Source organism: Anarhichas minor, unplaced genomic scaffold (assembly GCF_050575085.1).
Source record: "Anarhichas minor isolate MPS153535 unplaced genomic scaffold, ASM5057508v1 ptg000003l, whole genome shotgun sequence".
Classification (NCBI taxonomy): Eukaryota; Metazoa; Chordata; class Actinopteri; order Perciformes; family Anarhichadidae; genus Anarhichas; species Anarhichas minor.
In genome coordinates, this window is record NW_027466449.1 from 11834533 (window position 1) to 11861732 (window position 27200).

At 41.0% G+C, this 27200-nt stretch overlaps 1 protein-coding gene across 1 annotated transcript in view; it reads left to right on the forward strand.

The window, feature by feature from the left end:
* The first annotated feature begins 455 nt into the window (after positions 1-455).
* Positions 456-27200, forward strand: part of LOC142960649 (arf-GAP with coiled-coil, ANK repeat and PH domain-containing protein 3-like) — a 36226-nt gene continuing 9481 nt past the window's right edge. The window contains exons 1-18 of the mRNA XM_076102589.1: positions 456-499; positions 2531-2588; positions 5482-5601; positions 6259-6312; positions 12602-12660; positions 13039-13222; positions 14977-15021; positions 15143-15238; positions 15828-15902; positions 17662-17673; positions 22687-22799; positions 23440-23491; positions 23834-23934; positions 24416-24527; positions 24841-25049; positions 26366-26435; positions 26622-26716; positions 26806-27023. Of these exons, the coding sequence (XP_075958704.1) occupies positions 456-499; positions 2531-2588; positions 5482-5601; positions 6259-6312; positions 12602-12660; positions 13039-13222; positions 14977-15021; positions 15143-15238; positions 15828-15902; positions 17662-17673; positions 22687-22799; positions 23440-23491; positions 23834-23934; positions 24416-24527; positions 24841-25049; positions 26366-26435; positions 26622-26716; positions 26806-27023 (1717 nt within the window). The remainder of the gene's footprint in view (positions 500-2530; positions 2589-5481; positions 5602-6258; positions 6313-12601; positions 12661-13038; positions 13223-14976; positions 15022-15142; positions 15239-15827; positions 15903-17661; positions 17674-22686; positions 22800-23439; positions 23492-23833; positions 23935-24415; positions 24528-24840; positions 25050-26365; positions 26436-26621; positions 26717-26805; positions 27024-27200) is intronic.

The window sequence follows — 27200 nt, forward strand, 5'->3', positions numbered from 1 at the left end:
AAAGCGCTACAGTTCCATCAAAGTGCGCACCACAAGACTAACAAGCAGTTTTAACCCAAGCAAGAAAATGAATAAAATAGCAAAATAATACATAACCTCACCTTTTTCTCACCCTGTTAAACTTTTGTATCGTCCCATAAAAGGATATTGTGAATCCAATAGTCCACAAAAACCTTGAATAACCATTTAAAGCATGTCTGATATTTATAAGACGGTGGTATGAATTGAGAGCAGGAAGATCTGGACGTTAAAACGTACAAAGCCACAATTGTAGTCCATTAAATAAATATTTTAACAGCAAGTTTTACAAAAGATGGAAGAAACCTTCGTCGTGTCAAAAGTGCTGCAGATGTCGCTGTGTCTGCTTTTGGCAAATTTAAGTAGGTCATTCATAAACTGTTGGGTGTCTGTAGACACTTGAAAATAAAATATTAAAATAACATTTTAAGATCAGCATGGCTGCTGCTGAAAGGCGTGAGGAGAACGAGCCTCCTGAAAGGCGAGAGCTTGCTAAGCTCCGCAGTATCACATAGAAAGGGCAGTTTTCAAAAATGACATCAGCAATGAAAACAGCTTTGCTCACTGCAACATTATCCCAGGGTGTGGTTGGCTGAAGGCTGTCTAGCAGCAGATCAGTTGAGGTTACAACAACACACGTCCACATGTGGAATAATATGGTATTGATTATTTTAGTAATGTATGTTTGCATGAGCTGGAGCTTTTGACAGATGTATCCTCTCCGGAGTATTTCTCCCCCCCCCCTTCACTTCCTCAGATCCTTCTAAAAGGAGATGGTGAGAGTAGAAGCTGCGGGGGTGGAGGGGAGTATGAGAGCACGTGCCATCCCCCGTCCCCTGAGCTCTCTGCAGCCTCGGCCAAGCAGGCTAATCCACCCAAGGCCAGCGAGAAAGAGATGAGACAGAGATGCAAGTTTTATATCCTGCCAGCTGTGGCCGATATATGCCACAGATACTCTCATCACTGTGTGTGTGTGTGTGTGTGTGTGTGTGTGTGTGTGTGTGTGTGTGTGTGTGTGTGTGTGTGTGTGTGTGTGTGTGTGTGTGTGTGTGTGTGTGTGTGTGTGTGTGTGTGTGTGTGTGTGTGTGTGTGTGTGTGTGTGTGTGTGCTTCGTTTTTTTCATTGATATCTAATGGGAAACTAGTCTTAATTAAGCAAAACTTATTTCAGCCACCTAAAAGTAAGATCCTCCTAAAAAGATCAATATCACTTTGAGGAAAGCATAGATCAGTTTCACATTCGGTTCAGTTACCCGTCGGAAAAGGCTGTTTGACGGCAAGATAAAGCGGGGAAAATATTCTAAATGTAGCGTACACTTAAAACGGATATTGATTTTATTAGGTGAGCCTATTTTAAGGTGACTAAAATACATTTTGCTGTAGTACCTCATACAACTTCAAAACACCCAAACTATCCCTGCTGCCAGTATATTTCTTCAAAAGCTCTTGTCAGATGTTAATGTCGTCAACGAAAAACGAATCCAAATAAAAAGTAACCATTGAAAACGAGAACTGTGACGAATATGTATTATGTCTTTGTCAACGGACAAAAAACAAAGAATAATGTAAAAGATGGACAAAGTGACTAATTACAAAAAGAGACAAAAATGTAACCAATGAAAACAAGACCAAACTAGCTGACATTTTCTAATTGGCACTAAATATGTACATCTGAGGCAGATGGGAAGTCATTCGATTTGCATGTCATAAACCAAACTCGGAGGATCTCCAAAGCGATTACAGTTTATCCTCTGGGCACCAACAAGTTATTTACCAAATCCCAAGGCAATCCATCCAACAGATGGATGTCAACCTTTATGGTGGCATTATATGAAAAGTCAAGAGGATCACCAAATTCATTAAGATGCATCCTCTGGGGCACATGAATGTCTGTTGTTGTGGATATTTAGGTGTGGGCCAAAGTGGTGGACTGTCCGTATATTTGGTTGAGGTATGCAGAGCTGTGACTTTATGACTAAGGCTGACCTACGATGCCTCGCTGTGCAGCAGGAAGCAGATACTAGCAGGATGAGCAGCAGGTTATCAAGGCGATACAGATCTGTTCATTGTACTCTCTTATTGACACCAGCATGTGGAGAAGCTGGGGAGCGGTGCGTTTAGGGGCCACGTCATGCAGCTGTGAGCCTCTGGGTGTAAATCACACCTCTCTGTGGTTGGGTGTGGTATTAGCGGCGGTGGTGTTGACAGTGAAAGTCGGTGGATCGGGGGTTCGGGATGTGCCAGACAGCCATGTTCGCTCTCACGTGTCGAGACCTCGTCTGTCACTTTGTTTTGACAGAGCTGAACTGCTCCCAGGACGCCGTCTCGCTCACTTAAAGCTCCCCAAAACTCTCGCCTCTTGCTGCTCGAAACATGTCTGGGTTTGGCACCGCAGATTGTTCAACGACTGTTTTCCAAATAAGATAAATGACCTTAATGCGATTTTTCTTTCAGTCGTGCAGTAACACATTTCCACACATGCTTTAATAGCTTCTCTTGTTTTTCTTTTTCAGGGCAAATATTGATGAAGTGGAGACGGAGGTTGTGGAGATTGAGGCGAAACTAGATAAGGTAAGACATTTGACTGCCAGTGCCCTTTATCTCCTTGTCCACCTGGTCTTAAGCTATGACGCTCATGTGTATAATGGATTATAAACATACTTTTTATTTATTAATAATGAATGCTTTATAATTACTTAAGTTATAAGCACTTATACATATTTGTAATGCTTTATAGCAATAATCATAACATCAAGTATCATAATATAGCTGTAATTATACAGTTCTATAAGCAGATTATATAATGTATTATAGACATGGTCATTAAATCAGAGCACGTTTTTAAGATCATCTAAAAAAACTCATTTGTTTTCTTTGCTTTCTCCTTATTTCACGCCTTTTATTTTCCTATTTCCTTCTTCCTACAAAGCACTTTGTTACTTCTCTTTTAAAAAGTGTTATATACATAAACAAAATTATACTATAAATAATGCTTCTATGCGATAGGGTAACATATTCTAACATGTTGTTCAGGCTATCACTTAAAGTCAACACAACCACAGTATCGTTTATATTCAGCCATGCTAACTCATGTTGTTGGTACATTTGTTGCTTATTTAAGTCTTAAAGTCCGTATGCAACATATCAATCTTCATTTATGCTGCAGAAATAATAAAGAAATACTTAAACTGTCCTCGTATCACTTCACACAAATGAATGTAAAAATAATGGGGTTTGAATATTTGTTATCGTCTGCCTCTCTTCTGTTTCATCTTAGAATGTTTGGGGAAAACCCACCGGTGCACAAAACAATGTCAATAACCATCTCAGTTTTAGATTCAGTAATTAATAAAGGTATGTTGTACCAGATGTGCATAAATTCACTCAAGAATTTGAAGAGTACCGAGTGTCTGTCTCTGCCAACAAGTTGGTCTACGCAGGTGGAAACACAAGTGAACATTAATTCCTGGAAACGTTTTCTTTGCCTCCATAATCTGCATTAGCGTTGTTTATTTCTTACTATTTATTTTTTCCCAAGGCCATTGAGCACGCTTACAGTTCCCTCGCGTTCCAGGCTTTTGCCTAAGTTAGTCGTGCCAGCAGCCAACTCTGGACATATTTGGTATGTTCGGTTTGCAGGTATTAAATTAACGAGCCTTGAATTGTTTTGGAAATATTGGTGGGTTATTTTCCAGTTCTGGGAAACAGACTTTGGCACATTAATGGTTTTTGTTTTCAGAGGGTATTTCACGCACTGATCCCAGGCCTATATTACTATATTGGATGAAAAATGACTAAAAAGGAGGAATGTTGGTTTGTTATTTCTCCATATTCTGTCACAGCATATCTTGTTGCAACAGACTTTAAACACAGTTTGCCCATTACACTCAGCTGCTCGTCACCACCATTACGATACTCTGCAGAGCCTAATCCCACACGAACATTGCTAGACGCCACTGACGGCATAATGGAAAGCGTAATGTCGCTCAGCTGAGGTTCGCTGAACCATGACGTGGCACTCACGCCGGTTGATGAGGCAGCCAGATGTTTTTCCTGTCATGCTTGTGTCACTGGTCCATCTGCTCCCTTTGACATTGAATTATGTGTCTGTGAGAGCCAGGATTAGTCTGTTCTCCTCTCTACTGTCGTCAGTGTTGGAAACCTCCACCACAGTCCTGTGCATTTCCACTCAGCTGTACATGAAAGATCCACATCTCCCATTTGCTGTAGGATTAAAACCAGTTCAATTCAACACCATGGAAGGGCTGCAAACAACTATGGACTGCTGTTCTTAACTCAGGAGGACTGTGGAAGAGCTTAATGAGATCCTCTGATCTAATCCTTTGGCAGAGTTTAACATTAGACCATAAAGGGGGGGAAACTGTTCAGGAATCCATATTTCAAGGTGCTTTTAACTACATTACACACTAAATGCCACATTCTATCTAATTTAATTGTTTATTGGTGCAATTAAAAGTTGACAAAAAGACAGTAATACAGAACAAAGTAAGACATATCATTAATAAAAAAAATACGATATTAGCATTTAGCTCAAGGCGTCGCTATCGCTAAATGGGGATTAAGGGAAGAGGTTGACATTTTGGGAAATACACTCATTCACTTTCTTGATGAAAGTTAGATAAGGAGATCAATACGACTCATTCTCACCTTGCTGTGTGACAGTTTCAGCCCCTAACTCCTCACAATACTGCAACTTATAGTTTTTACAATTTAGTTTGTGCATCAATTGAACAAAACGTGATATCTTGTGTTACCTTTAGAGATTGACCGTGTTGTGTTAAGAACATAGATGGACTCATTTATCAGAGTTAACTTGAATCTATCAGACACATTTGTGCAGAGGTGTTCACGTAAATCATTCATGAACTCTGGATTGATTCTGTTCAGGAATTCGGCCGGCCGTCTTCTTCTCTTGTGTTTCTTTGCAGAGCATGTGCGATTGTCAGTAGACAGTTCTGTGAAAGCAGATCGAACAAGAGGAGGAGGGGTGGAGCGAGGAGAGAGTGTCCACTAGTTAATAGATCATGGAAGGACTCTTTCTCTCTGACGGATAAAAAATACAAACGTGTCGCCAAATATACGTTGGCAGCCATTGATGTCCTGATTGGCCTGCCCAAGTAAAGTCTGTGAAAACAGGGTTTCGACCTCGTCATCTAACTCAAGGAAGCAAACAAGCATCCTTTAAACTAATTGAAAGAATGGCTCAGTCTTGTGTCTGGTTAGCAGCTGGGAGGAAGTGGGACTTTGCTGGAGAATAAAAGGGGCTGAAAAAACCCAAAGATAACCAACCAGATGGAAACGGATGATCCTAAAAAAGAACAAATTCCCAGAAACTACGCAGCAAACATGTCCTCAGTGATAACGGCCCAGCTAATGCTGATATGAGGTGAAAGTGTTATACCTTCATTTATCCCACCGCCAAATGTGTGTCTGTACTCCACAGCTGGTGAAGCTATGCAGTGGGATGATTGAAGCAGGGAAGGCGTACGTCAGCGCCAACAAGCTCTTCGTCAACGGCATCCGGGATTTGTCTCAGCAGTGCAAGAAGGATGAGACGATCTCGGTGAGGTTCTGATGAGTGCGAGTCCTTTCATCTAGCAGCGCTGTTTGAAACATTCTAGCCTTTTTATTGTGGTTTTATTTGTCATAGTTTTTCTGACTGTTCGAGTAATTGTCTCCTGGGGATTGGGACTTTCCTGCTCTCTGGGTGTTAGCCTTACAGCTCTGAATGTGTGCGAGTAAACTCGATTACTAACAGATTAGTAAGTGAGCGTCAGATGCGGTCTGGAAACTTACTTCTGGCTCGGCTCGCAGCACCAGCGTCTTGGACTGTTTCATTGCTGCTGACGTTAAGTACTATTAAAAGCCTTCTTGGCTTCAACCGTAAGACTAATTGAGAGTTTCTTATTAAAGTCTTGTTCGTATTTATAGTTTCCATTGTAAGAAAAAAGAGAGAAAGAAACTGAAGCAGACCTGCAATTACAGTTTCTTGTCCTGTTTAAAGTTCAAGAGAATAAATCCTCCAGTTAAACTCAAGTGACATTAACCAGCTCAAATCTAGCATTACAGTTCTTTTCATATACTGCCATTTAGATTTTGGTTTCAGCTTTTGACAGTTTTTGCTTCTTTTACTCTCAGATGCAAATACATCAGCTGTTCTGACCCCATTTCTTTTATACAGTATATTATGATGCTATTATGTGCTTTACGTCCTTTGCAGGAGTGCCTGGAAAAGTGTGGTGAAAGCCTCCAGGAAATCATCAACTACCACATGGTAAGTCAGCCTGCTCTCCAGACTGTCCCCATATGCTCCACATAAAGTGGACTGTATGTCATCCAACATTAACTGGCAGTTAAGGCCTCACGAGGGTCCCGTGTTCCTATTAGAACGACACAGAGGCTCAATCTGAGCTGTGTTTGAACCGATCCCACGTTCTTCTTTCACACTTCATTACTTACGTTTTTCTTTTAATATTTTTCTTATTCCCAGTTTTGTTGCTGTATTTTCATTCATTTACACCTTCCCCCTCACATGAACAGCGTTTCTGCTTTACTGCTGCGTCGTTTCCCCTCCCCGCCTCTAATATAACAGACCCCTTGCACCCCCAACGCCCCCGCCCCTCCAACCTCCAAGGCCCTTTGAAGTCCATTAGCTTGAACCCGTTGCGTGGTTGTCGACGCTGTGAAGTGCAAAGCGTGTGCGTGTGTGTGAGGGGATCACATTCCTTTCTGGAGCCCCAACAAAGATGTGTCATCGCAAATCAGCCACTCCCTCCACCTCATTCACCTCCAGCGTATTGGTAGAGAGAGAGTGGGGACCGGCTTTACAACTGAAGGGTTAATGGGCCCCGGGTTGCTCAGCCAGAAGTAGAGTAGCTTCAGTCGCTGCTCAGTAGGAACCCGGTGTGACCTTGAATGGGTTACATATGGCGGGGCTTGTGGGGGGGGGACCAATACTGGGCGAGCCAGTGAAGTGGAGGTTGTAATCACAGCGATGAAAAGGAAAACTCTGGCATGCTCTACTGCTCCAGAGCCAAAAGACAGATCGCTGACAAACAGGAGTGTGCATAAGAGGACAATAACGATGTTTCTCTGTTGCTAATTGGGCTTTTGCCAAATCGTTGCACTAAATCGTTGCACTAAATCGTTGCACTAAATCGTTGGCGTTGTTATTTACAGTGACGGAGATTTGATTTGATTTTATTATCATTGCACAAGTACTGAGACAATGAAATGCAGTTAAGCATCTAACCAGAAGTGCAAAAAGCAGTAAGGTGTATAGAATATAAAAATACTCTAATATATATACAATATGAACAAAAAGATATACAGTGCAAATATAAGTACAGAATCAACCTCTCATTATTCTCATCAACCATATCAATTAATGCAGGTTTAAAAATATGCAGAATTTACACATAAGTAGCGGGAGCACAGATTTTCTTTGTGCATTTTGCTTTTATTAAACTTTTTTTTTTTTTAGATACAAATAATCTACTTGCTTGCTGTACTTTTTGTGAATTCTATGGATCTTGGTTCCTGTCTGGTAGCATCTTGAAGGATCTTATTATATCATCAATGAGAATAAACTTAATATTGGAAACACTTCAACAACATACAATTCAACAGCAACACAAACTAGAGCCTTGTTAGACACTTAGCTTGTTTTAGCTAAGTGTACCTAATAAACTGGCAATGGAGCATACATTCACCTGTACAATTATTGGCAGTTTCAGGACCACATACTTCTTCTCAGTCAGATGCAGACTTCAGAGCCTCCGTCAGTGTTTCTGTCAGACTGACGTATCCTCTGTTGGTCTGGTTCAGTGTGTTACACTTTAGAGACCATGCGAGAGCGAGGGTTTGGCCTGAGACCAGCTGGCTACCCCCCCCCCCCCCCCCACCTCTCCCGCTCTCCTGTCCATTTGCGCCGAGAGTCTGCCTGGACATTAATATGATTGTCTCTCAATGGTTTTCTTTGTTAGTTTGATGTCAAAGCGGAGCTGGAGGGCTGTGTGTTGTAAGAGTAGTGTGAGACTGAAGCGATAAAGAAAGATTCCCCTGAGACGAAAGATTTCACGGAAATGATAATATTTCCAACGATGTGACCTTAACGTAGCCTCGTGACCCACTGATATTAAAGACTCTTATTAACATTTTATGTTGACATCTTTCACACGTTCCTATTTTAATCAGGAAAGACACCCTTCGCTTTGAACTGCGTGGCGCTCCTGTAGCCGAGGGACTCCAGCAGGGCTCCCATGAATAAGATATGATGATGGTTATGTCTGCTACTTGTGATGGATGTCCCTCTGCGTGCATGCTTCTGTCATGCAGCTGCCACTACATATGCAATATGAAATGGCACCGTACAAATGGGACCGCTGAGTGCCAACTGCCCTTGTTGCAGCCATCCTCGGATGCCTTTTAAGACGCATAAAATAAACGCATAAAGTGAACGTGTACAAGGACGTGAGCTCAGACAAGCAAACGCGCAGATCCAAGAAAGGTATGAAAGAGTCTTGGCCCTCGTTTCCCTCCATTTCCTTATTGCTCAGCTCTCTCTTGCCAGTTTAGCACCACACAACAGAACAAACACACTCTGTTTGTATGAAGGTGAAGCCAAGTATTGCTCCTTTTTTTTTAACTTTAGCTCCGAGTCGGTGCGTCTTTTCCCTCACCAGAAGCATCACCAGAATCAGGCCAAGATTTGAACAGTCTCTGTTTAATTCAAGCATGAACCTCCATATGAATACTCAATAAATGATTGACTTATGTTCGACTCTCCAAACATCCATTAGCAATGAGAGGAGCCTGACACGGAGATGCAAAGAGAGACTTAACATCTGAGCTGCTATAGGATTATAGATAGGATTATATGTGCAGTAGGTAGAGAGAAGGCGTGGATGGATGGAGGAATCTAGGTTATAATTACATATTATTTTCAAGTACATTTTCACTTACATTGCAGGAGGCTGTGCATACTGAATGAGTGTATTCCCATGTGAGATGCCAACGCTAGTGTCTCAGTTATATTTGGAAACTGGAAAACAAAGAAAGACATAGCAGGAAGCTGTTTCTGTCTGCAGCTGCAATCCTTCTCATTCCTTACAGACTACAACTGCTATGTTTACACTTGGTACCATGGATTCTATTTTTACAAAACCTGTCAATCACAAGGTCGCCATGCCCAAAAGCATACCCTGCTTTATGGTCTATTGTTCTACTTGAAAACTAGCTACCGAGACCATAAACCCATGTTTACAATGGTAACTGAAGTAATAGATCAAATGAGAAGTAGGGGCATTTTATATTAGAAAGAACGTACGCTTAAGGCACTTGTGCATTGGCTTCACTTTTCAGAACTGTTGCTGCCAGGATTGTAAATTCAACCGATAAAATGGCCATTGAGTGTATACTTCAGCTTACTCTCTGCTTTGATTTAAAATAAGCAGAGTAGAAATGTTTTTACGCTCTTTAACCAAACGTGCCACAGCAGAAGACTGGCTGACCGAATGAAGCAGGGTTGTTCAGGTATGATCAATCAAACTGTCTGGATATAAAGTTTCAAAACAACATTTTTATCCCCCACACTTTGACATTTTCTAGCTGATTTGACAGTTGTGTACTCCTGTACGCGGATCAACTGATTTGGCTAAAGATTATTGCTTGACTGCCTTCATTAGATCAGTCTGTGTCCCGACATGCCTGTGGAATGAGAGGCAAACTGGTACAGTAGTCCATTGTGAGGGTGTTTGTAGCCGTCTCATTCCTCAGCTCTGATAACAGGCCGAAGATGTGCCAGATATTCCTAACTTACTTACTTAGGTACAACATGTTTGACAGTGTTTTCTTTGTCCGACCACATATTGCATGTGTTGACCTGTCTGTTAAATATGATAATAAGATCTTATGATAGTCAGATTTTGAATCCAAACAAAAAGGTTTCTCTTCTTCATCATTTTAACACGACTGAAAGTCTATAGTCACAGTCGGAGCTTATTGACAACATAATATTGATCTCATCAACTAGCTAACCCGCCTATCATGTAGACCGTGACTCATGGGTCATTATAGCTAATAGAAATATGTATTTCTCCTTCTCGTTCTGCTCATCCTTATGTATTTCACTTGTAAACCACAGACGGGAGCGTGTGTCTCCTCATTGTGTGCTTGTGCGTATGCGTGTTTGTCCTTTCTACGTGAATATTATACAAACAAAACAGGGTACCACTCAAAAAAAGTTTTCACTCAGTTTTAGACTTGTATATGACGCAACTATTGATGGTAGGTTAAGGCTCACCAAAGTCATTTAGAACAAACCTCTGGGGACCACGGATGTCCAGTACATAATATATAATATAAAAAAGATATTTCACAAATGACTGGGCCATCAAACCAACAATATTCCTTCAGGCAAATTGTGTACGGTACCTTTAGGTGGTATATTGTTCATCCTGCAGTCGGGGGAGTAAACATCAGAGACAACCTCTGGCATCTTGGCCAATGAAAGTAGGGTGTCAACTTGCCACTAAAGCCGCTCAGGAATGCTACAGGCTGCACTACCCCCAGAGCCAGGAAGTCTCACAGCAGTTTTCCTGCCACCACTCTCTCTCTCACACACACACACACACACACACACACACACACACACACACACACAATCTCTGTGTGCTTGTTGACTTGACTACTTTTAAATATTGTGGTTTACATTGAGCCTCCATACACCTCACTCCTGTCTGCACGGTGCCCAACCTAATCTTACACCCGAGTGTTTATGGCCTCTGCACACCGCTGGCCCTGATGGTTCTGTTTGAAGTCCTTGCGTGTTCGTGGGAGACCTCGATGGCACAAGACTGCACTTGCGCTTTTTAAACTGCATTCAGGAGAACAGATTGACCACGCGTGCATAATCAAACCCGTTGCAGCCAAACAGCCTTTGAACGTGACGCTTTTGCAAGAAGCCATTAAAAGCACTTTATTTACTTGACTACAAAGGTTGGCTCACCTGTTAGTGTGTTATTGGTGTGTTGGAGAAGACGGCGTCTGGTGCAGCATTTGAGCAATTCCTTTGCTGGTTATTCACATACAGTAAAAGTGGATGGTTTCCCATGTGATGAAGCAACAAACAGGATGGGAGGGCTGCTTTGTTGTTCCACTCTCACACTTATTTGGGCCCAGAGAGTTTATAGAGCAGTAAACTGAAGCCTTAACGTCTCTTTTAGAGTTGGTGACAGGAATACGATGACCACTTCCATCTCAGCCACATTTTTATTTTGAAGCCTGGTCAACTCGAAGTCATCTCCACTTATTTGTAATGCCGGTTTGTGGCTCCCTCTGTACAACGCCTACAGTGGCAACTATAGAGAAGTGTCTCACTCATAATCAGTGCTTGTAATCCCCGAGTTAAAACACCCATAAGCTTAGTTTTATGGGATCCTTGCAAATCTTCTAATCCGCACCCACAGTTGTATATCCAATTATTCAGGCAGGATGAGGATGCAAACCCCTTAACCAATCTAGCTGCTCAGTTTTAGCACACGGGCTCTGACAATTTGGGTTTGCTTTGAGTCTGCTTTGGATGCAGACTCTGCAGTGTCACATTGTACCAAAAGCCTCTCCTCACTCTCACTCACTTCCTCCCTCGCTCTCTGTCCGAGTGACCTATTTAGCAGCAGCAGCAGCAGCAGCAGCAGCATGGCAGCAGCGATCACAGAGGATGTGCTCAGAGGGCGAAAAAGAGGAGGAGGGACCTTTTTTAATGTAAAACAAGGAAAAGAAGGCGAGAGTGTTATTGTGTAGCAGCGGGTGTAGTTTGAGTCAGAGTGGGATTCCGCCGCCATTCCAACAGGCATTAAAAGGCTGATTTGCATCGTTTGCGTGCATCATGCGGAAAAAGCATTGTGCTTTGTCGCCCTCTGTTGGTTAGAAATACAATGTTTTCCCTCCAAAAGTTGTATCAGTTTGAATGAGAAATGGCAAAATGCTTTAGCTTGTGCACAAAACATGCTTTCTTTTTTCTTTTTGTTGTGCTGTATTGTAATATTCAAACAATAGTTAAGGAAACTTCTTTATTTGTCACATTAATAATCACTACTGTGTTAACTTAAGATAGTATCAATGACTTCTTTTGACCGGTGTTATTTTGATATTACTGTTGGGTCAGTGGTGGAAGAAGTATTCAGATCCTTTACTGAAGAACTTAAAGTACCAAAACATTAATGTAAGAATACTCCACTGCAATCAGCATTCTTCATTAATCTCAATCATTTTTTTCTATAGAATTGTGGAAAAGCTAAAGTCGGAAACTAAAGAAATACAATCTCCTTATATTTGGGAAGATGACATAATATTTGGCATTATCCTTGAAAAATGTATTAAAACTAATAAATCTATGATCAAAAGATAACTCAAAACTGAGTAATGGACTAATTGTTTGAGCTCCAGCTTAGATATGAATGAAAACCATTTCTCCTAAGGGTTATACAAAAATCTTCATGTGTTTCAAAATCATTAAGACGTTAATCTTAATGATGTTAATCCCTTCTTTTCATCTGTTTCAGATCCTGTTTGATCAAGCTCAGCGGTCTGTGAAGCAGCAGTTGCACAACTTTGTGAAAGAGTGAGTAAACTTACAATTTACGGCGCTTCAGTCGGGTATCCCCCGCAGAACTTTCAGATGTTTAAAATATTCAACACAGTTATAAAAAAAACAGAAGGTCCTGAACCTTTAAAGAGCAGATGTACCCTTGTTACCCCCGAAAGCCTTTTTGGTCTTTTTTAAATATTAAACAGAGTACAACCCTTGCCAGCCAGGATCTGTTGTCACAGACGGATCATAAACAATGCAGTGTAACCTCACGGCTACCTGTGACCTCATATTGACTTTGTGGTGGTGCTAAATATCCCAAAATCCTAAATTCTTCTGAGCTGAACAGTAGTTTGCTTTGTGATCCAGTGTACAGTTACTGACGTCTCACTTCCTAACTGTGTCTTTTAGGGATGTGCGGAAGTTCAAGGAGACCAAGAAGCACTTTGACAGGGTGCGTGAGGATATGGAAATAGCTCAGGTGAAGAATGCTCAGGCGCCGAAGAACAAGCCTCACGAGGTGGAAGAGGCCGGCGGCACTCTCAGCATCACTCGCAAGTGTTTCCGTCACCTCGCTCTGGACTACGTACTACAGGTTAGACAACGTCTCTGTGAATCCTTGTTTGAGAATACGACGATCCCGAACTTCAACTCCTTAGTTTTGCGTCAGCTGTCCAGTCACCAAAGTAGCGGGCTTCAATATTGGATCATGAGATAGAAATAACACCTGATCAACAAAAGCCAAGCTTTTATCCAGCACTGCGGAAACAAATGTGGTGACAACACGCTTAATGCCTGAGTAGTGAATGTAAAACCCCTGGATTAGTCTGAGGACTATGAGCCAAGATTGGGTTACGCTCAAACAGAACTAGTTCATACGATGTGTTGTTCCACCTCCTCTGAAAGTGTTGATACCTGTTTCAAAATAGTGTGAGGTACGTGGAAAATCGTGTCCGTCAGGTGAAAGGTCTGCGATGGGAGTATCGGGAGGAGGGGCGAACATTACTGTAAAACAGTTGGATGATCAAATATTTTCATATCCTTATAATGAATTTGTTTACAGTACTTATCCTGCCTGTACAATCGGGGGAATGGCCGTGACGTAGCCCTGCAGTGATGTCTGCGTCCGTCCGTCTTCCTGTGTGACACATTCTCCTCTCTGTTCATCTGTTCATATGCAGCATGCAGTTTATTTAGCCTACAAGTTGTAACCTCCTACCCATGACCGCCCGCGGGGGGAACAAAGAGGCTGATTCAGTGTGATGGCCGTGCCCTCTTTTCTGTTCTTCATTCTGTCTGCTGGCAGCTTTCTCTCACTGCTCTCAGACACGTTACCCTTTTGAGTCTTGATTGAGAGTGTCTCAAGGCAGAGAAGGTCAAAGCTGTAGGGAGATGTGCTATATGTATACGTGACCTCTTAAATGTAGCACAAAATGTTATTTAGGGTTGCGTTGTTTAAGATGTACACGCAAAGGCTTTAACTCATGAAATGCCAGACGGACTGTTTGTTTATGGCAGTGTGTTTTTTTCCACTGTTCACTCGTACTGGGACATTATGGTGGTTTGCAATTGTGAAGGAAGTATTCAGATCTTCTGCTTGAGTAAAAGTACTGACATCACACTGTGACTGTTATAAGAGGTCAACAGTAAACCATGCGTCGGCTTTTGTTCGCAGGAACAAAAAATATTGTTGCCGCTTAATAATGAAAATGTGATTGCTTGTCCATTCGTTCTCTCCCTTTCATATTTTATAGAAACATTAAATTAGTCTCACAAAGTAGTAGTGATGTTGTCTCTACTTGAGTTGACGGCTCCGTCATGTTAACGATAGCTCAGCAGGCCGTTCAGAAATCAACATAATGTCTTAATGTTATTTTCTCCATTAATTGATTTGTTGTTTGGTTTGTAGACATTCTGAAAAAAAGGTGAGAAAAGCTGTCACATTTACCCAGAGTTCAAAGTGACACCTTCACAATGTTTACGTCTAACCAACAGTCCAAACCTCAACATTATTAGAAGACATTATATTTTATAAGCTCTGTGAATGTTTTGTGTTCAGAAATCTTGATTTGCAAAAGAGCTAAAGTTGTCTCAAGTTAAGTAGTTAAGTACAAGTACCTCAAATGTGTACAGTACTTTAACTACAGTACTTTGTCTTTGTCAGAGTTAACTCAAATTAAGCTTGGTGTTGGGAAAGGACAAATATTGTCCACTAGAGGGAGTTATCTCATGAGCCTGTATTGTTGTGGATATACATCAAACAATAATCAATACTCAGACTACAACAGACAGTCTGATCTATTATTTACATTTAGAAATGCATGTCTGTCTTTTTTTTTTTTTTTGCAGATCAATGTCCTGCAGGCGAAGAAGAAATTTGACATCCTAGATGCTGTGAGTCAACACACACAAACACCTGCATCTTTACAATATGCTCCACAAAAAAAAAAGAGTAATCTGCAGTGTTGTAGCACTTCATAATGTAAAAAAAAAAAACTGCCTCTGTCCCACCCAGATGCTGTCATTCATGCACGCCCAGTACTCGCTGTTCCAGCAGGGCTACAACCTGCTGGATGAGATCAACCCGTACATGAAGAAACTGGCTACTGAGGTGAGCGAAGCATCTTCATCAGCACTCAGCTGAGCTCTGTCACGTCCCCATGCGCTCTGTCTCCATCTGAACCGGTTTGATCCTCCTTTGAACGATCGACGAGACGCAGTTGCGTAATGTATCATTTGCGTTTTTCCGCTCGTTGATTGATGCGTAGGAGTTTTGATCTGACTTTAGGTGTGTTGTACCGAATATAAAGTGTCCTCTTCGCATTCAATAAAAAGGATCCATTAGAGTTCAAACCGATATTTTATTGGTGCACAAACATGTTATTGTGGACTAACTTGTTTGTCACAGCAGGTTGTCCGCTGCAGGAGAATCGATGCTTCATTACCAAACACTGACCTAACATGTTATTGGAGGCTAAGCCTGTGTTTGCAAGTGGAAACTGTTGCAGTCAGCTTCTCTGAATCACCCGTTACCTCTCTGGCGCTGCCTTTACTACTACTATATATCAGTAGTAGTCACTGTACTGTACTATATATCAGTATCACCTCGAAATGGAGAGTTTCACAGGATGTACATTTGGCTGGATGTCCTTTCAGAAACACTGAAGTTGTTTTTCTTTTTTTGTATCTGTGACTTTCAGCTGGATCAGCTGGTGATTGATTCAGCCATGGAGAAGAGGGAAATGGAGCATAAACATGCAACCATACAGCAGAGGGTGAGTTCCTGCTTTTTTTTTTCTTTTTAGATCAGTCAATTAAGAATTGTAAAGAATTATACCAAAAGATTGCAGGGTATCTGAGATCTTCAAGAGCATTGGTTTAAAAAACGCTGCAGGCTGTGATGTTAGTTATAACATGTATTTGTATCCTACTGCGTGCTGTCAAGAGTTGTTATACACCTATTAACTAAAAGTGAGATTGTTGCGAGAGCGTATTGTGCAACATCAGATCTGTAGCAACCACCGTCCCTACAGCTAGCTGCAGTAACTAGGAAGTGTCAGTTTTACTAAAATATTATTTTTTTATTCCTAAATCCATCTATTTTCTGCCGCTAATCCCAGTGCGTGTTGTGTTTATTTAATTAATTACATCATTAGGAATTACTCTTACATACTTTTGTGAATTACTGAATAAAATAATTAATTCCAGAGCATATTTTCCCATTTGGTTTTCCATCATACTTTCATAATTTGTCCGATTTGACAGGCGTTAGATTGCATTCTATATGGTGTTAAAAAAGGTGTTTAAAAGGTTTAAATTTAATTTAGAGACTCCTGCTGAGACCCTGATATGGCTTCAGCATTCTCTTGCTCATAGGATGAAAAGTAGAGTAGGCATGTGCAAAAAGTGAGACAAAGGTTTCAGGCATAGGACTATTGTCAGCACAACTCTACTTTTTTTGTTCAGTTTGCAGGTTTCTTTTTTTTTTACCTGACGCTACTTCTTGGCAGGTTGATGCTGAGCCGTTAACTGCGAATCTAACAGGCCGTTAATGGGCTTACATCTCACCTCCAAGATCCAGTCTGCCACTTGGCCCAGTGCATCTGTTGTGACTGGGGAGGGATTAGACCTGGGCAGCTGGGAAGTGTTTGATTAATCCCCCTAACAAAGTCCAGGCATTGATTTAAGCATTAAAATCAGGTGGAATTAAGTGCTTTTAAGAGATATTAATCCCACTGTTGTCTGCTGTAGATGGTCAGCACATTATCTTCTGTTTGTCTGATGAGCAGGAGCCTCACTGTGCTGTTAGTCCAGTAAAGTGCTGACCGCATGGTTTAAATGAATCCCTCTGACTTTGGGGATCCTCCTATTTTTTTGTGCACTACCATGACTTCATTTTTTTTCCCCAATTTTTTTTAGTTTTTAGTGAAATATCTAAACTATTGGATGGATTAAAATAGGCTCTATGGGTATATTATCTCTTGGTGCGCGAGTAAATACATGTAGGGTGCACTCCCTGTCTGATATCTTGTTAGTTAATAATTCAGAAAGCCTCATTTCCAGCGGGCCAGTGTCTGGCTCCTGTGTACCCCAGGATCAGTGACCATCTGTCAGACAGCTCCGGTCAGCACTCTCCCTCCAGGCTCTGCGGTCTGTGCCGTGGATAGAGCCACGGGGAAGGGCCGGGTCACATGTGGGGCTCGTTATTGATCTGTTTTTGCCAGAGCTGTTAGACACTGAGCATCATGCACCATCCATCACCAAGGGACGTGTACTGTGGTTGTAAATATACAAGGTCAGGGAGTTGAAGCTACATTCTAATCTGAATGGTAAGAATATATTGTGGTGGTGGTGGGTGATTTCTTTTTATTGTGGGCAGCTTCATTGCTGGTAGACCAGTAAGGAGGGTAATCAGAGGTGCATTGAAGCGGTGAGATTATTGTATTATCTCCACCTAAACTAGCCTGGTGGTTCTAACGCTGTATTCTTCTCTTCTTCTGCTCGTATGTTTTCATTGCCACCATCTCCTCTCAGACCCTCATGCAGGTGAGTACTCCTACATTTGTTTTCTCGTCTGAATTTCATCTCTGGTTTAGCGTGTTGGGGGACGGGACGGTGCAGCAGAGCCCACGGTGTTAGCGCAGGACATTTACAAAACCCTTTGAAGTATTCTTCAAGATGTAGTCTGACTTTAAAAGCCCTCGAGGGCAAGCTGAAGTAAATCCTGAATCATTTATAGAAGAACAATTAGAAACACAGGTCTTTGTTTGAGCAACGTCTGTTACATCGCCTATTGCCACTGGTAGAGAGTAACTAATACTCAAGCATTGTACTTTTACAATATTCAGGTAGTTGTACTTTACTTGAGTACTTTCATTTTATGCTACTCTGTATTTCTACTCCACTCCATTTATTTTACAACATTAGTTACTTCGGAGGTTTAGATAATTAATACAAAATATAGATCAACTAATGAATTCTGATATATTATTATGGATTAAGCCACCTGGTAGTATATCAAGTTCTTAAAATGATCCATTAAAATAGTGAGAAACGCATTAATGCATCAATAATTATAATCCAGTAGTGTATGTGTGAGACTACTGCTTATAAGTACTTTTAGGTATATTTTGATACTAATACTTTTGTGCTTTTACTTAAAGAAGATTTTGATTGTAGGACTTTTCCTTTTACAGAGTATTTCTACACTGTGGTATTGCTACTTTTCTTGATCCGAGTACTTCTTCGCCCTCTGCCTATTGAATAGGGATAATTGCAGTCTCCTGAAATAGATGACAATGTAATTGTTGTTGTTACTCTATATGTTCACTGTCTGAATCTGAAATATTACAGGACCGATTTTAGATTTATTCATGCACAAAATTGTGACATGTCATTGCATTTGTTGTTCTTTATTCACCGCTGCTTTTAGAACAGCGTGGCCTACAGCGTGGTTATTCTTCTCTACTTCCTTGAAAGATTTTTTCTCTTGTTTCTTTTCTTCTCCATCACATCGAGCATGTGCAATAAGCCTTGTGTAAACTTACACAGGGCAGAGGGGGCAGTCTTCACTCAGTACAGGCAAGAAACCAGGAGAGCAGAAAGGGAGTTAAAGTGCTCCAGCTGTCACTGCTGCTGGATCTGTGCACAGTGCAGCAGAACACATCGAAATGCCAGCGCCATTCATTTTTAACCTCCGATTTAATGGAGAAGTCCTGTTCAAAGCAGTCGACTCCTCCTGCTATTCTATATTCCTACCTTTACATCACCAGCACAATGCTAGATGCCCCCCCCCCCCCCCCCTCCCATTTGATTAATTTCTACTGCTTGAAACTCCAGATAGATGTTGTAGTAAAAACATGATTTAATATGTTTGTTGGGATGGTAGTTTTTATGATGGACAGCAACACTCTACATCTTAACACAGATGTAAACATCCAGGAGATATATAGTAGAAGGCACGTACAGTACACAATTAAATGTATACAAAATGTAAGTATATATAAAAAGAGTTTAAAAAGATTTAGGGCTGCAACTAATAAATATTTTCATTATCAATTAATCGGCATATTATTTTCTTGATTAATGGGTTTGTCTGTAATAGTTATAATAATTTCCATACTTGAGAACTGAGAAAAATCAAAATCCCTCCAAAATACTACCCAATACATTATTTGAAGATTTCTGCAAGAGTAGCATTTTTCAGCGATTGGGTGGTTGGAAAGTTTCATAAGGCTTTGATTATATTAGATGTCATGTGTGTTAGATGTCATTTTATACAGTGATGTTTAAACAAATTGCCTCACTGTGTGAAATGGCTACATTGGGGAATGACATCATCACACTTGAATTTGAACTCTACAATTGGGCTCACTGGATCCACAAGAGTCTTAGCTTTCCAGTCATATCTAATTTATGCAATTCCAAGACGGTTTAGGGACACCAGTATGCATACACCATATTTAGAATAGGCGGTAATAACACATTCAGACTGCATGGGATTATCATAAAGTGGGCATGTCTGTAAAGGGGAGACTCGTGGGTTCCCATAGAACCCACGAGTCTCCCATTTGATTCACATAATATGAGGTGAGAGGGACACCTGTGAAATTGGCCATGCCGGTTTCTTCCCTCAACAAAATGTATCCTAACAGATCTGAGCATATTTAGCCTTTGGCCATGACATGGTTGGTACCGATTTCATATGAGATCAGTACCTTCACTCCAGCTCTATACAGTAAGTGAGCCCGCTACAGCCTGGACGCTGGCGTGCTCAAGGAGTTGAGGAGGTGAAGCGTTAACTTGAGGCTCTCTGATCTCCACAGTTTGGGCTGTTTGTTGTTGAATCAATCACAGAAGACTCTGGACTGTTTGTTGCCTCTTATGATCAATGTCTAATACTTGAAATGAACTGCTTGCGGCTTTTTGTAATTGTATAGCAATGTCAACCGGGTCTGTTGAGGATTAGTTGAAGACTGCTCAGCAGATGTCGGGCAGGTATGTTCGGCACGAAAGCGCAAAGCCGTGTCTTGTAGAGAGAGCTTGCTGTGATAATGAGACACAGAAGGATCCTGCAGACGATAAACAAACACATCGCAGCAGACTGAGCGATCGGTGCTACCAACTGGGTTCACCGTTGGCGCTCTGCAGCAATAGCCTGTAGGTCGACCTAAGTACTCTATTGCAGGCGGATGAAGCATCGGGACATGTTGTCTGCGTCATCCAGCGTTTCCGCTGCTCCACACACACAACAACTTGCTTACTTGCTTCCAAACATTTTGGAAATCGCTGTTTCCCAGCCTGCTCAATAATTCACCGCTGTTCACATGTTCATTTTCTGTCTGTGTGACGTTGCATCATTAAAAATAGATGGTCTTTGTCGTGGGCTTGAGAGATTGCAGAGTACCACCCAGTGCGCATCTTGTTTGAGTGTTGCCCCGCATGTTTGTGATGTTGTATTCAGAGAAGAGAGGCATCTGACAGCTGAAGGTAAGCTGCATTGACTATACCGACAGATTTGAAACTCGCGTTGCACTTGTGAGTAGACAGGGGATGGTAAATCAAGCCCTGAGTGGTGTTTGTTTGGTGGTCTGGGCAGCCTGCCACATAGACTACAGTACCACGTAGTGTAGTCCACTATTCTTCCTCAGCACCCTGCCACGGACACATTGGCAGCTGTATGGTAATTTGTCCTAATCCTCGAGGCTCACAGGGCGGAAGAAGGCAGGTGGCTCTAGTGGAGGGCACACATGTCAGTGTTGGAATTACGCACCGCACTGCAGCGACAAGATTCGTTGACCTCCGCTGTGAGAGAGTGATGGCAGACATGCTTCTACTCTGAGACATCTGGTTTTTTGGAGCCTATTTTTATATACTTATACGCCTTTTTCGTGCTTTTCAATGTTGTTGGAACGCGCTAAACGTTTCAAAATGAAGATCTTTTGCCGGTGGGACCGCAGTTTGGTGGGTTGGTTTGCATTAAATTGGCTGTTTATTACTCTCATTTGGTTATCGTAATATTCAACTTTATTCTAGGTGTAGTTGTACTGCTGTAACTGCGAGTAGTTGTACTGCTACCGCAACTTACTCCCAAGCAACTTTCCCTCAGGCCAGTCGCTCTCATTAAAATCTGAAAATGTTTGGAGGTCCCAGGTGTAATGCTCAATGACGCATGTGTACATTTTAAATGAAGTGTTATCTAATGCACACTGGTGGATAGGTGCACAGGGAAATGCAGTCATGTAGACAAAAAGGTTGAATTCCTGCATATTTTGTGCAGTATTAGATTATTGTACTTCATATTTCTATAACAGATATTGATTTATTGTTCTCTTCGTTATGAAGATATTCACGGCTGGGTTGTGATATTTAGACTCTTTTTTTTGCCACCCTTTGCCACTTTTTCTATCCATTTTTGTTGTTGAAAGAAATCTCTTATTTGGCATTACCCATCTAATCTTATAGTTAAAAAAAAAATCTTTATCTTCTTTCATTTGTATTCAGTGGTTTCTGATGTGTTTGTCTCATTTTAAAGATGTTTTTATTGATTATTGAAGTGGTGTTTTTAGATTTGGTCCCCCTTTTTAATTGGTTGTTACAAACTTTGACTTAAGTATATTCAGCGTACGTCCTGTTACACATTTTCATTTTGATTATTGACGAAGGAACAAGACTACAACATTGTCTCTCATGTGTGCTGAAATTCAACCCTTTTTTTTCCACATGTACACAATTTAAAATGATGATTATAGTGGAGAGCAACGAGTCATTCTGTCATTCAAACATTAAATAAGCAGTTAATGGTGTGCTGCTGCGTGTACACACACACACACACACACACTGTTATGAAACAGGAGAGTAAATGAAATTCTGTTTTTATTTGGGTCACTCCAGCAGAGACTTCCAAATATTCTCGGGTACTTCTTTTATTATGTCTGATATATCTCTGCATTTTCTCAGGGCTGCATGCATGTGATGTTTCAATAGAACTTTGGATAACTTAATGTTCTGTCCCTACTGCATATTATTATATTATATCACCTCTAAGATATAGCTAATTAGACATATTGTCATAGGAATGACTGCTCTAATACCTGTATTAGAGCAGTCTATTAGCTTGCATTAAAGTGCTATCTGTCATGTTGTAAGTCAAGAAAAGGTTGGAGGCTAATTTCCCATGAATCATACTCCGTTTATGTAATAAGTTGCGTCACACTAGCATCTGTTGAGTTAGCAAATGCCACAGTGTGCCACGCAGGAAAATGACATGCATCTCCCATGCATACGTGGACTAACACGTGACGGTTTCTACATGATCGCACAGTGCATGATTTGGTTGTTTAATGGACTGTATGTACAGTACAGTCACATTCAATGCTACTGGTATTCCAGGAACAGCACGCGTGCAACCTCCTCACTGCATAAAAGGGATTTGTTTCCTGTTTGACAATTAAAAGGTTTGAATAGCATCCTGCCAACGATAAGCTGGTGTGTCAACCTTTTCTATGACAGCCAGGGTTAACTTAGGGGTCTTATGTCTCTCTTTCTCTTCTCTTTCAGGACTTTTCGTATGACGACTCTAAGGTGGAGTTCAATGTGGATTCTCCTAACGGTGTGGTGATGGAGGGCTACTTGTTCAAGAGGGCCAGCAATGCCTTTAAGACTTGGAACAGGTAAAAAATAAATCTTAATATACTGCAATGTAATCACTGTAGTATACACAGGACATTGATAGAAGAACACTTACAGTATCACAGCAGTTTTAATAGGTTACAGAGTATGAACAACTCACAAAAAACTATGTAGCATTGTCCTAATACAAAAATATAAGACTTTATTGAATGAAATAAATAAAAAATATAAATTGAGAAATTTGGTAGATGATTTGTTTATCTGTGTCTCGTTTTTTCGAGTCATAACTCAGTGAAATATATACAGTATATACTATACAGTAATATTTTTTTTTAAATATAGTAGAAATGGAAGAGGTTACCATTTGTTTAGAATTTTACATTTTACAGTATTACCGCAATATTGTAGTATTATTGTTATATTATTGATACAAGCTATATAATGCAATGTAATATAGTATATATAAGAATGTATAGTATCAGTATTTTCCTCAGTTTCTCATTCACTGGCAGGTTCGGGAGGTTCGTGGTGCTGTGATGTGAAGCGATGCAATCAATTCTCACATGGTCATGATGTTGTGTTGCCAACAGCTAAACCCATTGATTCACCTTTGCTCCCTTAAAGATTGGAAGGATATCCATCTATGCTGATTTATTTATCTTCCTCCCTGTCGCTCTCTAGACGGTGGTTCTCCATACAGAACAGTCAGCTGGTCTATCAGAAGAAGCTCAAGGCAAGTCCATATATATTGAAGCTGTCGGCTTTCCCCGGGGTAAAGTGGGCTTTAAGAGGTTAAGTGCAACTTTAATGGAAGGACGGCTTGAATGTTTTTTAACGTTATGGGGGTCTTCTCTGAATTTCATCAGCAGTCACCTGATGCCGTGTCAAGACATTTCTGCTGATATCCGAGTACTTAATCTGAAGCACGCAGTGTTGCTTGGTTGTAAATATCTAATGGTCACACACTCTGAGACTTTCAATTGCCAGGAGGAGCTAAAGGTTTATGTTTGTGTAGTGTTTAGGTTTTGTTTTTTATTATAAGCAGAGAAAAGATAAGTTCTTTGTGTTTTTGCAGGATTCCCTGACGGTGGTGGTGGAAGACCTCCGACTGTGCTCTGTTAAACCGTGTGAGGACATCGAGAGGAGGTTCTGCTTCGAGGTCGTGTCCCCTTCCAAGTAAGACTTAACTATTAGATGGATTAACATAAAAACAGAAATTCATTTTCCTCAGAGGGCGACTTTCTAATATCTGCATTGATCCTTTCATGTTTCATCTAGTACCTTCATCAGGTCAAAGGTTTCTTCAAATACCTGCACAACTAATGACATTTCCATCAGACTCTGTAGTTTGTATTTAGCACTGATTAGCAAATGTATGCATGCTAAATAACATTCAATCTGATCTGATCTGTTCTTTTTGTTCATCGCAGCACTTCTTTTTGGGTTATGCTGTATAAGCACAGTTCTATATAGTTAGTTATTGTTGTAGTCGTTTTATTGTCGTTCTAAAAAGATGAATATATGTGAAATCTATGAATATGCAGAAGCAGGTATACATCCATCCATTGTTTGTTTAGCATTTCACACTAGATTATGCAGATCTGTACAGATGGTACATTATGGTTTATACCACTACTTTGATTTGTCTGTTTTACAGGAGCTGTATGCTTCAGGCTGAGTCTGAGAAGCTAAGACAAGCGTGGATTCAGGCAGTTCAAGCTAGCATTGCGTCGGCCTACAGAGAAAGCCCAGACACGTACTATATAGAGGTAAGGCACAGGTCTGGGTCATAAAGCATGTAGAAATGTGTTTTAAAGCCTGTTTATGACATTTTATTGCATTGTTGCAGTGGTGGAAAGTAAAATACATAAATGAACATGTATTGAACATGTTGAAAGCTGACTAATTGACATGTTGTATCTAATCCATACAAAACGTGTAAAAATGACAGAATTTGCGGTTATATGGATTATGCAGGACTTTTATTTGTAATAGATTATTGTAACAGTGTGAAACTGGTGATGTTAAGTTATCTGAACACATCTTTGTGATCCTAATGTTTTATGACGTGTTTATGTTTAGCATCTGGACAGAACGGCCTCTCCATCCACCAGCAGTATCGATTCGGCCAGCGAGCCGCGGGAGCGCATCGCACGAGGGGAGACCATCCTGCAGCGGATCCAGTGTCTGCCGGGGAACGAGCAGTGCTGTGACTGTGGCCAGGCCGACCCTCGCTGGGCCTCAATCAACCTGGGCATCCTGCTGTGTATCGAGTGCTCTGGCATCCACAGGTAGAGTCTAGAAAAAACATTTGTATCTTTCAGATTACTGTAAAAAATAATGCAAGAGCAATCTGGATTTTGGCAAATGAGCCTAAAATTAGCTAAACTGCACGTAAACACAGTTTTGAGGTTCTTGTACCTCACGTGAGTGTTTCCATTTTCTGCTGCTTTATACTTGTACTCCACCACGTTTATCTGATTACTGGAGTAACTTTGTCGATTAACATTTTACAAACTGCAAACCTAAAATAACCTTTATTTTCACCATGCAATTTCAGTTTCTAATTTGTAATTTGAGTGCTTAAGTCTGCGATCGTGGCGATGAAATATCAGCCTGTTTTAATCAAAGTGAGCTGGTTCCATGAATTTTCTGCTATTGTTTCCAAAAAACGTCTTCTAGTGTCGAACATGCATCAGTGAAGCAAAAACATTAAAGTTAAGTAAAAAAAAAAAAAAAAAAAGAAGCAAAGACCAGCATGTAGGGGGACTTTAAATAAAATATCTGAATACATCTTCCACCACTGCCAATGTTTCTGTGTGGGTACTGGCACCGAAGGCAGGAAGTGGTGCCAACTGTCTGTTACTTTGGCCTTACATTGTGCTGTTAAAGTCTCCATGCACGTTCTGCCACACACACACACACACACACACACACACACACACACACACACACACACACACACACACACACACACACACACACATACACTGCTGAGGGGATTAAAGTGCGGAACACTGCTTATTGGATCAGGCTTTGATTGAGAGTTTTCACTGAGGGAAGTGAAGTGAGAAGATAAAGACGAACTGCAGAGTTGAGACACACACACACAGTGAACAAGCCACTGAATAGTTTAATTCAGCATCAGATCCTGCTGAACATCCTCAACCAGATCTCATGTTCGCTTACGTCACACTCATTTGTGTGACGTATGTGTGACAATGCAGGGCGACAAAGAGGAGAAACACAGTTTCGGTGGTTTTTGTTATTTTCTAGTGTGCCACTGTTGCCTGGGAACCAGACAGTTGCATCAGTGGAACTTGGTGATTTGCATGACATTAGGAGCTCCTCTCATTTCCCTCTAATGATGTTAGATCATTGCAGCTATTCAGACCAGCAGGTCACCATACAACACACCATAGAGTATGATTCATTTGGAAATCTTCTCTCCTGTTCAAAGAATATCAGCTACTCTTGTCTTCTTTGTGCTGGCCGCCATCTGTTGCCTTATCGTTACAACAAAGTACAATTATTTCCCTCTCACCTCTGAATTGTTTGACTACAGAAAATGTTTTATTTTTAATATTTATTTTTGTTGTCCTTGCAGGAGTCTCGGAGTTCACTGTTCGAAGGTTCGCTCGCTCACACTGGACTCATGGGAACCAGAATTATTAAAGGTACAGTTCGTTTCAGCTGTGCCCGTATTTGGTTATAAAGCTACAGTTAGCTTAGCTTAGCATACAGACTGGAAGCAAAAAATCTAACTCTCAGCAAAAAAGAGAAAGGTGAATAAGGATATTTCCCAAAATGTCCAGTCTCGGTGGAAACCATTGATGTCATGTCTCTTTGTCTTTGCTTTGTAGTTAATGTGCGAGCTTGGAAACAGCGTCATTAACCACATCTATGAAGGCTCATACCAAGAACAAGGTCTGAAGAAACCATTACCGTCCAGTTCAAGGTAGGAATTCATTAAATATGGCTAAATCAAATTAAATCTGTTACTTTTAAGCACTACAAGTCTCTCGTATGTTATGTGGTCTATCGCAGGCAGGAGAAGGAGGCTTGGATTAAGGCAAAGTACGTGGAGAAGAAATTCCTGAAGAAGCTGGGCTCCACAGAGATACTCATCAATGGACAGAGGAAGTCGGAGCGGCGTTGGAGCGTGAAGAAGTGTCGGAGACACAACAGTGCCACCATGGTACCTAAAACACGACGAAGGTACCGGCAAGAGCCCGGAACCATCTCCCCGTCCACCCTCTCCTCAGGTACTTCAGTGGATCGCTGTCTAGACTCATGGGATGGAGCTTTCTAGTGATGTGGTTCATTTAAACTCTAAGCCTTACTCACAGCCCTAAGCACCTGAGTTTTCTAGCCAGAAATGCTGTATCTCCTTGCTCAATTTCTATAACACGAGCCAAATAAAAAAAATGTAATGTCAGCTT